Source organism: Drosophila takahashii, chromosome 2R, assembly GCF_030179915.1.
Source record: "Drosophila takahashii strain IR98-3 E-12201 chromosome 2R, DtakHiC1v2, whole genome shotgun sequence".
Lineage (NCBI taxonomy): Eukaryota > Metazoa > Arthropoda > Insecta > Diptera > Drosophilidae > Drosophila > Drosophila takahashii.
The window spans coordinates 2,684,114-2,700,642 of NC_091679.1; the positions used below are offsets into that span (position 1 = coordinate 2,684,114).

Consider the following 16,529-nt stretch of genomic DNA (forward strand, 5'->3'; position numbering starts at 1 on the left):
ATCAATTTCGGAGGATGCCGTTTGGTTTATGTAACGCTGCTCAACGGCTATGTCGACTCATGGACCGGGTCATCCCGCAGAAGCTCAGGAGCAACGTCTTTGTGTACCTAGACGATCTGTTGATTATTTCGAAAACGTTCAAGGATCATATGCGGATACTCACCGAGGTTGCCAAGAGCTTACAAAACGCCAACCTCACGATCGGGCTACACAAATCCAAGTTCTGCTTCCGATTCCTGAAGTATCTGGGTTTTGTAATCGGAGAGGGCTCCTTGAGGACGGATCCAGGGAAGATTCAGGCAATAGCCAAGATCCCAGTACCAAAGAATGTGAGACAGTTGAGGAGTTTCCTAGGAACAGCTGGATGGTACAGGCGGTTCATTCGAGGTTTTTCAGATGTATCGGCGCCTCTGACGGACTGTTTGAAGTCAAAGACCAAGTTCAAGTGGACACCTGCAGCAGAAGAGGGATTTAACAAACTAAAAACAGCACTCACCTCAGCTCCAGTGCTGATACATCCAGATTTTCAGAGCAGATTCTTCGTCCAATGCGACGCGAGCCATGTGGGTATTGGTGCGGTTCTCTTCCAAAAGGATGTGGATGGAAATGAGAGACCGATAGCGTTTTACTCTCAGAAGCTGCGAGGAGCTCAATTGAACTATACGGTGACAGAAAAAGAGTGCTTAGCCGCAGTGAAAGCTGTGAACAGATTTCGCCCATATATAGAACTCTTACCCTTCACAGTCATCACCGATCATTCCAGTCTTCAATGGCTCATGACGCTAAAAGACCTAAACGGACGATTGGCGCGGTGGTCGTTGGCGTTACAGGCATATGATTTCCGAATAGAGCACCGGAAGGGGAAAGATAACGTGGTGGCAGACATGTTGTCCCGTGTCCCGGAGGTAGAAGCCATTGAGGTGTTCGATTTTGAAACCATTGAATTCGAAAGTCCCGAGTATCTGGAAAGAATCCAAACGGTGAAGGAAAATGCGGAGCAGTTTCCAGATTTAGTGGTGGAAGACGGCCTCTTGCTCAAGCGAGTAGACTTTGTGACCGGGGACACACAGGAATTTCCGTGGAAGCTGTGGATTCCGGAAGCGTTAACTAATACTTTAATCCAGCAAGCACACGACAGCGATACCGCGATGCATGGAGGCATAGGTCGCACGCTTAACAGGCTTAGGCAGTTCTACTACTGGCCCAAGATGGCAATCCAGGTGAAAAACTATGTGAAAGACTGCAACATCTGCAAGGAAACCAAACACACAACCCAGATGACTAGGCCGAGAATGGGCAAACAAACAATCACCTCACGACCCATGCAGCAGCTGTATATGGATTTCCTGGGAAAATATCCACGGTCAAAAAGGGGCAACTGCTACATATTGGTAGTGCTGGATCATCTGACGAAGTTCGTTTGGTTAAAAGCAATGCCAAAAGCGACAGCAGACGCAGTCGTCAGATATCTGGAGTCGGAAATATGGCATGAGTTTGGTGTTCCAGAGGTAATACTCACCGACAACGGAGTCCAGTTTGTAGCAAGCCGGTTTCAAAGTTTCCTGGAGAAGTATCAAATTCGTCATAAGAGGACCGGCAGGTATGCTCCACAGTCGAATGCCTCAGAGCGCGTGAACCAATCCGTACTTGCAGCTATTAGGATCCATGTAGGGGAAGACCACACACGTTGGGATGACAAGATAGTCGAGATTCAAGGTTCTCTGCGAAGTGCCGTTCACAATAGCACTGGTGTCTCCCCATACTTTGCCATGTTTGGCCAACACATGTTCCTGAGCGGGCAGGATTATAGGATAGCCCGAAAACTAGACGCCGTAAACGACGCCCAGATACAGAGTCTATCTCGAACGGATCGGCTTCAACTAATAAGAGAAAAGGTAACAGAACGCATTAATGAAACATATGAGAGATCAGCCAAACAATATAATAGAAGAGCTAAAGAAATCAAGTACCTACCTGGCCAAGAAATCTTTAAACGAAACTTCATCCTCAGCGATTTCAAGAACAACATAAATGCCAAGTTTTGTCGCAAATACTCCAAGTGCCGCATAGTAAGACCCGTTGGGAATAACCTGTATGAGCTGGAAACATTACAAGGGAAACGATTGGGAGTATTTCATGCAAAAGATTTGAAACAATAATTGCAGCATAGGTACATACATACGTGCAAATACGTACCCAAGTAATGGCCCGGCTAACCCTTTCAAAGCGGCAGGACGAATATATCTCAGGGCGTGGGCGTGGCCTGCGTTGGGCTACTGGCAGCCTCAATTGTACTCCTGTTCCATTGACAAGTAAACGAAACCGTAGTGTGGTGTTATGGTCTGCCAGAAATAAAGAAAATAAGCATTAACAAAATCAAAACATACCAAACGACCGCGTACCTGGGTTAGAGAGGAGCAACAGATGCCGATACTAGGGATGGCCTGGGAATGGAGAACTGGTTCCGGAGTCGTGCTGGTTCGTGGCGGAACTAGTAGAATAGTGGGCTTAAGCTAGGTTTAAATTTCGGAAAACTCTCTCTCGAAAATGGAATTGAGCCGACTTACAAGAAGGGCAACTAAAGGGCAAATCAGACCCATCTAGAAGCGGAGAAAGAGTAGTCGTGCCTGTGGGAAAAAAATTCCAATGTGAGAGTGCAAGTTGTAGATAAAAAAAATATAAATTAAAGTGTTTTTGTGTTCGCAGCTTCCGGCGCCAAATTCAAAGTCTGGGAGTCTGCGAGGAAAAGGAATTAAACTTGGAGGAAACCATAGGAAAATTGATTATCACCGCCCACATCTGGGTGGTGCCAGGTTTTTTATTTTAAGTTTAGTGTTAAAGTTAATAAAACCATATAATAATCAACAATAACCACAAACCACAAACTACAAACTACAAACTACGAATCTGCTTCTACTAAATTAAAATATTAATGTAACCCTATATATATATATATTATTTATTCATTTATTTATACTTATAACTATTTATTCATGTGTGATGTAATCGTCCCTGTGGTACCCAGGTTAGGGAATTGTTAAGAAATGAATGTTATTTATATGAACTTTGTGGATTAAAGTGGAAAAGAAAAATGAGCGAGTAGAGAGTTAAAAATGGGGTGAGGTGACGCGTAAAAGACCCAGTATCCAGTGTCGGGGAGTTGATTGAAAGGTACATCAGCTCAAGGATGGGAGGGTGTATTCCGCGGCCATTAACAGCAGGTCCGCAGTCCTTGTTTCCATTCATTTTTAAAGTGTCATCAAGTCTGAATAAAATAAATAATACTGTGTGCCGACAAATCCAACCATCGTGGTCATACTCACGCTTGAGATATCCGATTGCTAGCCGGAATCCGATGGTTGGATCACCAAAATAAGTCGAGACATAACAAAATTAACTATTTTCACTTTTTTTTCACTTTTTCCAACAAATTTAAAAATGATGTGACCCTGCATCATATACTTGATAATACCAACATGCCAAATGCAGACAACTTTTGGTCATAATTTCGTTGTAAGTTAAGGTCACACCTCGTACACGAATAAATAATTAGTTTAAACAATATTTGTCAGGAACCGTAATAATTGAAGGTTACGTATATTATAGGTATATTATTCCTTTTTCGTGTTATTAATACTACCACACATACCACATATTTATACCCTTGCTTATGATTTCAGTCAGAAGTTTGCAACGCATTGAAGGAGACGTTTCCGACCCCATAAAGTATATATATTCTTGATCAGCATCACAAGACGAGTCGATCTAGCCATGTCCGTCTGTCCGTCTGTCCTTCTGTCCGTCTGTCCGTCTGACCGTCTGTCTGTTTCTACGCAAACTAGTCTCTCAGTTTTTGAGCTATCGGGATGAAACTTTCCCAAAAGTCTTCTTTCTATTGCAGGTAGTATATATGTCGGAACCGACCGGATCGGACAACTATCTTATAGCTCTATCTATGCTCTATCTATGCTATGCTCTATGCTATCTATATATAGCAACTATATCTTATAGCTCCCATAGGAACGATCGGAAAATAAAACGTTAAAAAATTCTAGCTTCGGTGTTTTTTCAAGTATTACCTTCTACTCTTAGGAATATTATTTTTTATATATTTCTGAATTTCGAAATAAATATTTTAAAAATCGGATCACTATATCACATAGCTGCCATAGAAAAATTAAATGAAAATTGATAGGAACACAATTTATATCTTTGTTGATTTTTATTACATTCTCTTCTACTCTGGGATATGACTATTTTTAAATATTTCCGAATTTCGATTTTTATTTTAAAAAGATCGAACTACTATATCATATAACTGCCATAGAAACGATCAAAAAATTAATGTAAAATAATAGGAAATTTAACATTTTTGCGATTTGTAAATTAATAGGAATAATCTGCAAGGGTATATAAGCTTCGCCTTGCCCAAACTAGCTTCCTTTCTTGTTTTGTCTGATTATACAATTTGTACTTTGTGTTTTTTGATAGTTATCTAATGGTTCGTAGTCAATGTTAGAAAGGTTTATAATTGAATTGGTATCGGTTGTGTTTAAAATACGGACGAAAGTAAATATAAATAAAGTAAAGAAATATATTAGAATTGGCTATAGTGCTTGCTATAATTACGCAATCAGATATACATATATTGATTTTTAATAAGTATAGCTTTGGGAGACGTGTTTCATTTTTCCAGTTGGCACCCTTTCGAAGTCGGACGTGTTTTTCAATCGCTCCCACATATTTCTGCCCCGCGTTGAAAATATTGTGACCATTTAGCTACTGTTCGGTTTTATAAGTTATACTTAACAACGCCGTTCTATTCCGATAGCCGAAGTCGCATAAGACAGTTTTATTGTTGAGTTGTTTTAACATATTCAATTCGACGAAAAGCGCAAGCAAAGACATCGCCAAACAATTTGCCAAGTTTGTTGTCGTTTGGCCCTGTTTGCCGTTCTCTGCCGCAGTCTACCGCTCTCTGTTACATCGCTCATCTACTTGTCGCAAAGTAACGGAACTTCTGGCGGTCGCACTCAGCGGACACTGATTCCTCCTACACCTGCTCTCTTTCGTCTCTGCCGTGCTCATCTCTTCGTACTCATCGCCGCTGGATTTTCTGCTTGCTGTGATTACGCTGCTCCTCGCTACTTGATCTCTTATCTATCGCTCTTAATTTGGTCTGTACTCTGCGCACACAGTGGTTTAACCAGCTGCCAAAATGAGTTTGAGATGCTCTGCTAAGTAATGCGATTTTGGTGGCAACATTGCCTGCGAAACATACCTATTGTGTTGGCTTTGCGACAACTGCTCGCATGTTAAATGTGGTGGTGGTGGCCATAATGGTCGCATAGCCGATCTCTTATCCAAAAAATCTGGATTCACCTGGTCGTGTGAGGCATGCCGAGGAATTGAAATGGAACTGCGCATCTTTATGAGGGAAACACGAAAAGGTTTCCAGAAGGTTCGAAAACAGTTCACTGCCCTCAATAACGAATTCTTTTCAGTGGAGTCGGGCTTTCTTGAGCTGAAACTGCTAAGCGAATCACCAATTAAAACCAAATTTTATTGTAACTAAATTTAATTTTTACCATGCGCGCAAAATTTCTTCATTTAAAACATTTCTTCCACCTTCTCTATTATCACGAGCTCTTGAACCTACATTATGGCCTGAACACACGATAGTTCATGAATTTTAGCAAAAAGATTTTAACCCGAGTTCCAAAATTACCGATCCAAAAAACTAGATAACATATTCTCCATCCAATATCAAAACGTCTTTTGGGTAAACTGAGTCAAATTCATACTAATAGTGCTGCCTTTGACTTTGATGCCATCGCTTAACCGAAACCTGGCTTAATTCTTCTGTCTCCGATCATGAAATTTTTATTCATAAGTTCACCACTCATAGAAGGGATCGTCCTTCTTTTGCGGGTGGGGTCCTTATAGCAGTTAAAAACGATTTTTCCTCTGAGTTGTTCCCCTACGCCAACAATGATGAAATTGAATTTATTGCAGTAAAAGTCCGCGTCGGTGCTACTTTTATTTTCCTAACTTGCTCATACATCCCTCCTTGCTCCGATATAAGCGTTTATTCAAGCCACCTTTCTGCCATTCAACTTGTGATGTCAGCCTTAGGCTGCGCTGATAGCCTCATTGTGATGGGTGACTTTAACCTTCCTCTCATTTCATGGCTTCCTTGCGATGATACAATCTTTTTGTACCTAACACTACTCATGATTTCATCGAAGGGATAACCGATCTTTCTCTTGTTCAAATTAACTCCGTAAAAAATATCCGCGACAGACTTCTAGACCTGATTTTTGTAAGCGATTCTTCGCTTGCAACTGTGTCGAGAGCTAACCCGATATCCCTTCCGGAAGATTCTTATCACCCAACCCTAGCTATTTCTGTTGAGTTTTCCAGCCCAAGTTCAGATTCTGTAACTGCGTGCCCTGCTAAATGTTTCAAAAAAACGGATTTTAACGGTCTTAATTTACACCTTTCGGGGATCGACTGGTCATTTTGATATGCATTCCAGAATATTGATTCTGCCGTTCATGCTTTCGACGCTTCTATTCTCTCGGCCCTGGATACTTTTGTTCCCGAAGTTACTAGTACTTCAACCTCCAAGCCTCCGTGGTTTACAAGGAATCTTTATTATTTAAAAAATAAGAAATCTAGGCTATTTAAAAAATACCAAAAATCTGGATCTTTGGTTGACTTCGCTCAATTCCTAACTACGAATAGTCAATGTTACATGAACTATCTCTCCCAGTGCAAGGAAAACTTCCGCACTGATCCTAAGCAATTGTATGCCATTTCCTCACTGATGTACATACTGTAGTATTTTTTCGGTATTCAAAAAAATGCTATTTCCTGTCCGCACGGGAAAGCATTTAGCATTCAGCATTTATTATTTCGAAAACAGATGTGCTTTGCTTTTAAATTCAAAATATTCAATGCTAACAAAAATTATCTTATTTTTGTCATGTGTTTTCTGCTGAAAATTCAGAAACAGCTAGAGAAACAGCGCAGGCACGGAAACACAAAGGAAAGCGTTGAAAGCTTTTCATGAGGAAGACATTTTTCAAAACCTGAGATATGGACATAATTTCTCAAATGCTAATACGCAAGCAGGAGATTTGAACCATCAAATGTATTGACCATGGACAATAAAAATTTGAATGTTTTATTAAGCTTTTGTTTGCATTATATATTGCTATGAAATGCACATTAGATCTTTTTTTGGGATCATTTTATTGTTGATTTTGCAATCCTTCGGTGGTCTTATCGATATGGGGGTTTTTTGCCTCTTACTTCCTGTGACAAACCTGAGCGGCAAAAGATTGGTCAGGTTTTGTTAACTGCAGTTATTCGTAATTTTTTTTTCTGCAGAGAAATCATCTATAGTGGGCCTTGATAATTTCGTAAATTTTGCGATGGCCGTTTTGTCGATAGTCAAAAAATACTCAGATATTTGGTATTTTAGGCACGAGAATATCAAAATGTAGTAGCATTTATTGTCGAATGCTCTTTTCTCCCACCTCTAGAACCACTTGAAAATATATGGGAAATATGTAACACATACCAAAAAATGTCAAAATGCTACATTCAGCTCTGGTGAGGAAAGGGCATTACTTGTTTGTTAACTCCAAACGTAAATCTATCGCATTTCCTTCGTCCCTACGTTATCGTAATAGTGCTGAATCTTCTAATCTTGGTATATCAAACTTATTTGCTTCTTTTTTCCAGTGAACTTACTCTACACAACTCGATGTTCTCCGTTGTCCGTATCCTTATAACCTACCTCATGCGAACAATATTTTTCTTGCATCTTTCACGGAAGGTGATGTTTTTGATGGGTTGTCTTCAATTGACAATTCATATGGAGCAGGTCCCGATATGGTTCCAAGCTGCATCTTGAAAAAATGTGCCCAAAATCTTGCACGCCCTATCACACATTTATTTAATTTATCTCTGAACCAATCCTGCATGCCAGTCATTTGGAATGAATCCTACATTATTCCTCTGCAGAAAAAAGGTTCAAGGTCTGACGTTGAAAATTACCGAGGCATTGCAAAGCTTTGGGCTATTCCCAAACTGCTCGAACACCTGATCACGCACCAACTGCAACACCTCTGCAGCAGTCTTATATCTCCATATCAGCATGGTTTCTTTAAACATCGTTCAACCACGACCAATCTTCTCGAGTTTTCTTCTATCATTAATTGAGGTTTTCAGAGCCGCTTGCAAACCGACGTAATTTTCACCGACTTTAGCAAGGCTTTTGATTCGGTAAACCACTCGATAATTCTGTTTAAGCTTTCGCATTTGGGATTTCCTCCAAATCTTTTAAAATGGATTGCGTCTTACTTGTCAAACCGTACACAACGTGTTTTGTTTAACAATGTGTTTTCAAATGTTGTCAATGTAACTTCTGGTGTTCCACAAGGTAGTCACCTGGGTCCATTACTTTTCATACTTTTTATAAATGACCTTCCCCAAGTAATTTTAAACTCCTCCATCCTCATGTATGCTGACGATGTTAAAATCTGTTTGTCCTATTCTGACTGTTATCTGCATACGCGCCTTCAGCTCGACCTTGATGAATTCCAGAATTGGTGCCAAAATAATCTTCTTTTTTTGAAACATTCAAAATGTAAAGTTATGACATTTCACCGTTCCTCTCATCATCTTGTCTCATATTCCCTCGGAAATCATATCCTTGATCGAATTTCTGTAACAAATGACCTTGGTGTTCTTTTTGATCACAAACTGTGTTTCAATAATCATATTGCAGCCATGGTAAACAAGGCCAAGGGTGTCTTAGCATTTATAAAACGATGGTCCAAGGAATTTGATGACCCGTTTACTACCAAGACTCTGTATGTATCGTTAGTGCGTCCGATTTTGGAGTATTGTTCTTGTGTTTGGAGCCCACAATACATGGAACAACGGGCTATTATTAAATCTGTTTAAAAGCAATTTTTAATTTTTGCATTGCGTAATTTAAATTGGGACTCTGGTAGATTATTGCCACTGTTTGATCCCAAGCGTGGCTTGTAGATCAATATAAGTTCGTATACGAGGCCTTTTCCCGGAGGCCAGAAAGGAAGACCGCGGGGTTATAAGATGTGTTGATAACTGATTTATTGTGAATTTATACTACTTGGATAACACGAAAGTTTAGTGTAAAGAATAGTGGAATTGGTTGTATTCTGGAGTAGGTCAGAATGTTTTGATTATGGTAGCAGTTTGCATAGTTGGGTCGGTTGACTCTGCAGAAAGTGCTGACTGAATAATAATAAATCTTTTGTTATTTCGACAGATTGGTTATTTGTACACAGCTCTTCGAGTTGGAGGTCATCCATCGGATTGTCATCCTTTTGTTCCTCAAAAAACGGATGTGGTCCTGCATGATCGTCTACTCCTTCTTCTAAGCCCGGCTTTATTTTTGCATCACACGAGGTTTCTGTTTCGAGACGACTTGTGATTACCTTGCACAGGCTTGAGCCTCCGGTGGTTTTCCGGTCGGAAATGGTTGAATCGGTTGCGAGCATTGGCTGTCTTCTACTTGGTTGTTCATCCAATATTTCTAGCATGCAAGATCTTCGTTCCAAGAAACTTAGAACGCTTGGTAGAGTGGGCACTTCTGTGGGTGCGTCGGCAGCGTCCTCTAATGCTGCTAGTGTCTTGTGATCGACACTCATGTCATCCCATGTCTGTGTGTCGATTTCCGACCCATTGATGGGCTCGTGGTCAAAAATCTTTGCGAGTGCAGTGAAGATTAATATTTTCCCATTTTGGTATCTGGTCTTTAATCGTTGCCAGGTGTCTTCATATTCTCCTTGGGAGAATGCTGTATCTGTTAATATATTTCTTGCTTCCCCCTTAAGTGCACCTTGAAGCAGATGTAGCTTCTGTGCAGGAGGGTACGGTTGATTGTGAACTAGTTCCATGAAGAGGTCGTGGAATTGTGGCCATTGTAGGTATTCCCCAGCAAACTCAGGTAGGTTGACTGGTGGTTGGGATAACGTTAGCTTTAGTGGCGAGTCATCTTTGCGTAACAGCGTCGTCTTGTATTCTTCATAAAGTGACTGTACTTGACACAATTCTGTAGCGGCGATGTCTGAAGCGCCTGGTATTACTTCTATCACATCATGAGCCTGTCTCACCAATGCCCATTGCGCATCGATGTGGCGCTGTAGTGCGGGTGTGATGGTAGTAGCATGGGATGCTAGGTTGAGGGATGATTCCATTTCGGTACACCGTAATTGCAATAGTCGGATTGCCTTGCTTATTGATGCGTCCAGCTCCTTTGGTGCTGGTGGTAGTGGTTTTGCGTCTTCTCGTGGTCGTGCCATTTCTCTAATCTCAGGGTCCCGATCACGAAACTGTTGCCACAGATCCTGTTAGACCTGGTAGCGGTGTTCCTTCTAGAGGACCTTGACGCGGTGTGCCTTGTCTGGAGGACTTTTAGTGTTGTGCCTGATTTGGAGGACTTTAGTCTTGTGCCTGAACTGGAGGACTTTTATTGAGGTGCCTGAACTGGAGTACCTTTAGTAATGTGCCTAATCTGGAGGACTTTGGTGTTGTGCCTGAACTGGAGGACTTTTATTGAGGTGCCTGAACTGGAGGACCTTTAGTAATAAGCCTAATCTGGAGGAATTTGGTGTTGTGCCTGAACTGGAGGACTTGTTTAGCGTGGTTCAAAAGAATCAGTTAATGATTCCTTGTAAGTGTGATCCTTGGATATGCAAGGATCACGTCGGGGTCACCAATGTTTGATCCCAAGCGTGGCTTGTAGATCAATATAAGTTCGTATACGAGGCCTTTTTCCGGAGGCCAGAAAGGAAGACCGCGGAGTTATAAGATGTGTTGATAACTGATTTATTGTGAATTTGGTACTAGCTTATATACTACTTGGATAACACGAAAGTTTAGTGTAAAGAATAGTGGAATTGGTTGTATTCTGGAGTAGGTCAGAATGTTTTGATTATGGTAGCAGTTTGCATAGTTGGGTCGGTTGACTCTGCAGAAAGTGCTGACTGCTTGGCGGGTCAGTAAGACATCGAGTCAACCGTTGACATTGACTATGTAGAATATGCTGATCAGCAAATAGTATCTGCCGTGGATATAACTGGATGCCTGATACTGTTACCAATAATACTACTGCTAGAGTTGTTGGTCGTTGATTATGTTAAGCAACATAGAGTACGAACGTTGGTCATGTTGAGCAACATTGATAACGAACAGCCACCTTACCGAAGTAGGCTACAATTAATTGACATGCCTTCTTTATATCATCGACGATTTTGTAATGGCGTTATGTTTATTCATAAGCTTCTTCTCGGTTTAGTTGATTCACAAACTCTCCTTTCCTATATTGATCTCACGGTTCCTTCAAGATTTACACGCACGTTTCGACCTTTGCGCTTGCCAATATGTAGGTCTTACTACGCTCAACACGAACCTTTTCGTGTTCTTTGCCACAATTACAATACTTTATCTGATATCCTCTCCCCTAATGTAACTTTAAGTTCTTTACCGTGTAAAATATACAATTACCTAAATTCAAATATGTAAATTTATTATTGAATACCGCATTTAATGCCTAATTGTTAGTTTTATTGTTCAAGTCTAAGTTAGCAGTTAATCGCTAAAATAAATACATAAATATCCCCTTGCAGATCATTCCTATTTCAAATCGGAAAAATGTTATATTTCGTATTGTTTTGACATTAATTTGTATACCCGTTAGTCGTAGAGTAAAAGGGTGAATACAATATCGTGCATAAGTATGTAACAGGGAGAAGGAAGCGTTTCCGACCCCATAAAGTATTTATATTCTTGATCAGAATCACTAGCCGAGTCGATCTAGCCATGTCCGTCTGTCCGTAGAAGACATTTTTCAAATCGGACCATTCATTAAAAATTTATACGCAATCAAAATTGTTTATATATCTATCTCACTCGCACTCCCTTTAGCTGAGTTACGATTATTAGTTAGTTGGGACACCAACCCGAGTACAGCGTTCGCAATCCCTTTAGCTGAGTGACGGGTATTAGAGTGTCGGGATACCAACCCGACTATAGCGTTCTCTCTTGTTCTATCCTTCCCTATGGCAACTATATAATATATTCGTCCGATTTTAGTTAAATTCATTTTAAAATTTAGAAATATTAAAAAAATATTATATACCAGAGTAGAAGAGATTACAATTAAAACAAACTGAGCTATAATTTGTTTCCAATTAATTTTTATACCCTTGCAGAGGGTATTATGATTTCAGTCAGAAGTTTGCAACGCAGTGAAGGAGATGTTTATGAGCCCATAAAGTATATATATTCTTAATCAGCATCAATAGACAAGTCGATCTAGCCACAGCCGTCTCACAGTGGCGTCTTTTGACTTTTTTTTGTAATAAATCATAACTTTTGAACCAGTGAAGATAATTGTACCTCAATCATACAAAACCAGCCTGATCATACCAATTCTAAAACCTCAAATGCATAAAACCGACATCTTATCATACCGACCTATCTCACTTAACTGATGCCTGAGTAAAACAACGGACAAAATAATAACGAACAGACTATGGTGGTTTCTTCAAAAAAGGATTCAAAAAAGGTAAATCAACTTGGGATAATCTGCTCTATGCAAATCACATCATTACCAAGTTGCTTAATACCAGGAAACACTCATTTCTCTCGACTTTGCAAGAGCTTTCGATCGAGTGGGTAGTCATTCGATAACACAGGAACACAGAATTAAACTTTGTGAAATTTCCAAGAATCATTTTAAGTTTTCCATGATATTTGTGTGCTTCTGAGTAAAAGTCCCATACAAAATTATTTTCCATCACCTACAGGTTCCGCGGTATAGCTAAAAATACAAAAAACCGATATTTGCCGACATTTCGAATTACGTGGCTTATATAATTGGACTAACCTTTATTATTTTTGGAGGTTAGTCCAATAGGCCACGTAATTCAAAATGTGCTGCATCTCGTTTGAAAAGCTATAAACGCCTTCTATATGCAATTTGTGTAAATGTAATAGTTAAAAGAATATAAACAAAATACAATTTTTTTAAACTTTTTTTTTAGCTCTTTTTTATTTTTCTCGAAAACGGCTCTAACGATTTTCCTTACAACTTTAAACTGTATAGCCCTTGAGATTCCTTAAATTTTGGTATATATCATGTTTATGTAAAAAATTGCGTTTAAAAGTTATTCAGAAAAGAATATAGCCACTTTTTCCAGCTCAGAACAACTAACGCTTCCTGAGTGTTTAATTTTGTGCGTGGGTATCCAAACTGTATTTTAGGCTCATAGAATCATTTCAATTGTTTTAAGGAGTTCCAAATAGGAAACTTTTGTTTTACGACTTTTGGAAAAACCCGCTGCTTTAGCGGAAAAAAAGCTAGACATAGCTACATTTGGTTAGTTTGTAAGTTATACACTACTGAAGCTACAGACATGTGCTATACCTCGTTTAAAAGGTATTTTGAAATACTTAAACGCCTTTTTAACTTAATTTGTTTAAATACAATGGTTTACAAATTATGATTGACCAATTTTAATTTAAATGTATATACTAGCTCCTATGAGAGCAAATATAAGCAAACAAAAACTTCTGATATCAAATAAAAACACCTCTTAACGAGGTAAAAAACTAGTGACGATCGCACCTTCAACATACAAAAGTTCTGATATCAACATTTGTGACGAAAAATTATTACACTCGTCATTAAATACACTTTCTAAGATTTTCTCATTCGGCACGCTGCAATAGAAAATTCCTATGAAGGTAAAAAGGCTAAAACAGTATGCTAGGGCGGGCCGAATGAGAAAATATTAGAAAGTGTATTAGAAAGAAAGTGTGCGATCGTCACTAGTTTTTTACCTCGTTAAGAGGTGTTTTTATTTGATTTAATAAACAATAATTTTAAAATTTTTTTATTTATTATTTTTTTGCATTACCTAATTTATTTATTATTTTTAAATATTTTTTTTAATTAAAAAAAAATGTATTTATTAAAAACAAAAAATATAACAAAAACAATTTTTTTGTAAATTTTTTAATAATTTAAAATTTAATCTAACATGTTTAAATAATTATTTTTTAATATTTTATATTTAACGGAGGGTTAAATAAAAAATTGTTATTTTTTAACAGATTAAAAAATGACCAAAAAATTACTAATTTGTACATTGCTTTTGAATAATTTATATATATAAAATTCTTTTTAGCAGTCTGCACATGAATAGCCATTTTTCCCTTTGTCTCTAAGTTTCTGCGCAAGCGCCAGGATGATATGTCGCCTTAAAAGCCAAATGGACACAAGGCTTAGCTCAACAGTTGCCACTATGAGGTCGGCTAAATTTCTGCTGCTTCTCTGCTGCTCCTCGTGGTTTATGCCCGGCGGGAGTAGTACAGTGGGCAAGGATGCCTGGCTACGTCCAGGATGCCATAAAGTCGGCAATACAAGAAAAATTTCCATCCCGGATTGCGTAGAGTTTACCATAACGGCTAATGCATGCCGTGGATTCTGCGAGTCCTACTCGGTACCTTCGGTTTCCTGGATGGGAGCATCGATGGCTGCTTTATTCAAACCACCCAGACCAGTGGTGAGTGTTGGTCAATGCTGCAACATGATGAAGTCAGAAGAGGTTGGTATGCATTTAAGATGACATCTTCAACTTCAAAATAAATAAATGGCATCTGTTTCAGATACAACGACGCGTGTTATGTATTGAAGGAATTCGAAACGTGACATTTAAAAGTGCTGTGTCGTGCAGCTGTTATCACTGCAAAAAGGATTAGATGCTAGCAGAAAGAGCCTGAGTCATTTTTAATATAAATTAAATAATATATAATAGAATATATAATATTATATATATTAAATCTATATCAATATTTGTCTTGATTAAAAAACGGTCAGTAGCAAATTCCACCCAGAACGGATTGACCTAAAAATCTAGAAAAATCACAGTAATTACTAAAATAATTAGGAGCCGCGTAAGGGGTACTTTTTAGAACAAAAAACGACCCCAAAGTGCCCCAAAATTCGATTTGTTTTTTTTTTTTAATTCTTTCTTTTGCCATTTCTCTGTTATAAATGTTGTTAAAATGGTTTAAAAATGTGATGTTCATAATCTTATGGCATACCCGCAAATAACTGCATTTAAATTTCTTGGAGATTCAGCATCCTTAACCAAGTCCCCAATATTTTCAAATTTGGATAACCTGATGTGACGTCACGCGTCCCCATATGTTTGTATGTATGTTCTGCTGGCGCATGTATGTATGTACATATGTATGTCCTGCTGACCGCGCAAGGGGAAAATGAAAATACCACAGCCAAAAAAAATCGATTATATCGCAAATCTTTTCTTTTGCGCCTTTTTCTTAAGTAAACGTTAAATTTTAAAATATCGGTAGACCTTACAGAAATCCCATTTAGCTGAATTTTACAGTCGAAATTTTCCTTAAAATTGCTTCTGTTTTTTTAAATGCAAAAGACCGATCAGCAAACTATTTATTAGTTTTCAAATGTTGAGTTATCGACAAACTTTGGATTTGTAAAAAACAAAAACAAACAATGATTTGCTCTGCTATGTACACACACACGCACAAAATAAATATATCAAAAAAATGCGTATTTTACACACACAGTCATTAGATGCATATGTATATGCGTGTGTACGTTTGTGTGTGTGCATTGCAGCTGACTAAGGAATTGAGATTCGCTCAAATTCAAAATCAAGATAATACTGATATCCTTTTGCTAAAAGAATATTTCATTTACATTTCCACAACATACTTACATAAGACATTTTGTAACCGATTTTTGTGAACTAAAATTCTAAAATTCTAAAAATATTCCCTCAATTTTTTTAAATCTTAATCAAAATTATTATATTGGTTGTTGGAGAGCTATGTAAAACTTTTAGCAATTTTTTTTAATTTTTTTTTTTTGCACTCTTAATTCATACAAAAAAATGAATAAATTTATCTGGGTACGAGCGGGACAGCAATAGTCAAAACTCTCCGAAATTGAAAAAGAGTTTAATATTTTTAACATGTAAATTTAATCGAATTCGTATCCTATCTATTTTTTTCTTAAAGAAATTTTTTTAAATAATTTTTCTAGGCTTTAATGGCAATGGATTGGGAGTTTAATTACATGTGTAAGGATTTGTGTCGAAAAAGGAATCTGTTTGTTTCTGTTTTGTCCATCTGTTAACTTATGCAAACAATCCATAATAATTTTAAAAAGATTTAAAAAAGACACATGTTTTTTTAAGTAGTTTTCAAAGGACAAAATATTTTTGTTTTTACGGATATCAAGGGAAAAAGTTCTGATAAAATCTTTTCTCTGTTTATAGAATAAAAATTACGAATTTTTTAAATTTAAAATAAGTACCAAAGATAAAGCAATACTTAATTTTCAATTTTAATTTCCGCAGGCGAAGCTGCGGGCTACAGACCCTGCTAGTATATATATAAATTTGCTGATAAAA

General features: G+C 38.1%; 1 protein-coding gene across 2 annotated transcripts in view; it reads left to right on the top strand.

Annotated features, from left to right (window-relative positions):
- Gpa2 (Glycoprotein hormone alpha 2) overlaps positions 1–14,993 on the top strand; it is a 177,623-nt gene extending 162,630 nt beyond the window's left edge. The window contains exons 2-3 of one of the 2 annotated variants that reach the window (XM_070212713.1): positions 14,256–14,675; positions 14,737–14,993. In XM_070212713.1, the coding sequence (XP_070068814.1) occupies positions 14,316–14,675; positions 14,737–14,829 (453 nt within the window). In that variant the 5' untranslated portion in view covers positions 14,256–14,315 and the 3' untranslated portion in view covers positions 14,830–14,993. Of the gene's footprint in view, positions 1–14,255; positions 14,676–14,736 lie in introns of those variants that run through there. The other variant, XM_070212714.1, reaches the window with a different exon arrangement.
- Positions 14,994–16,529: the final 1,536 nt, after the last annotated feature.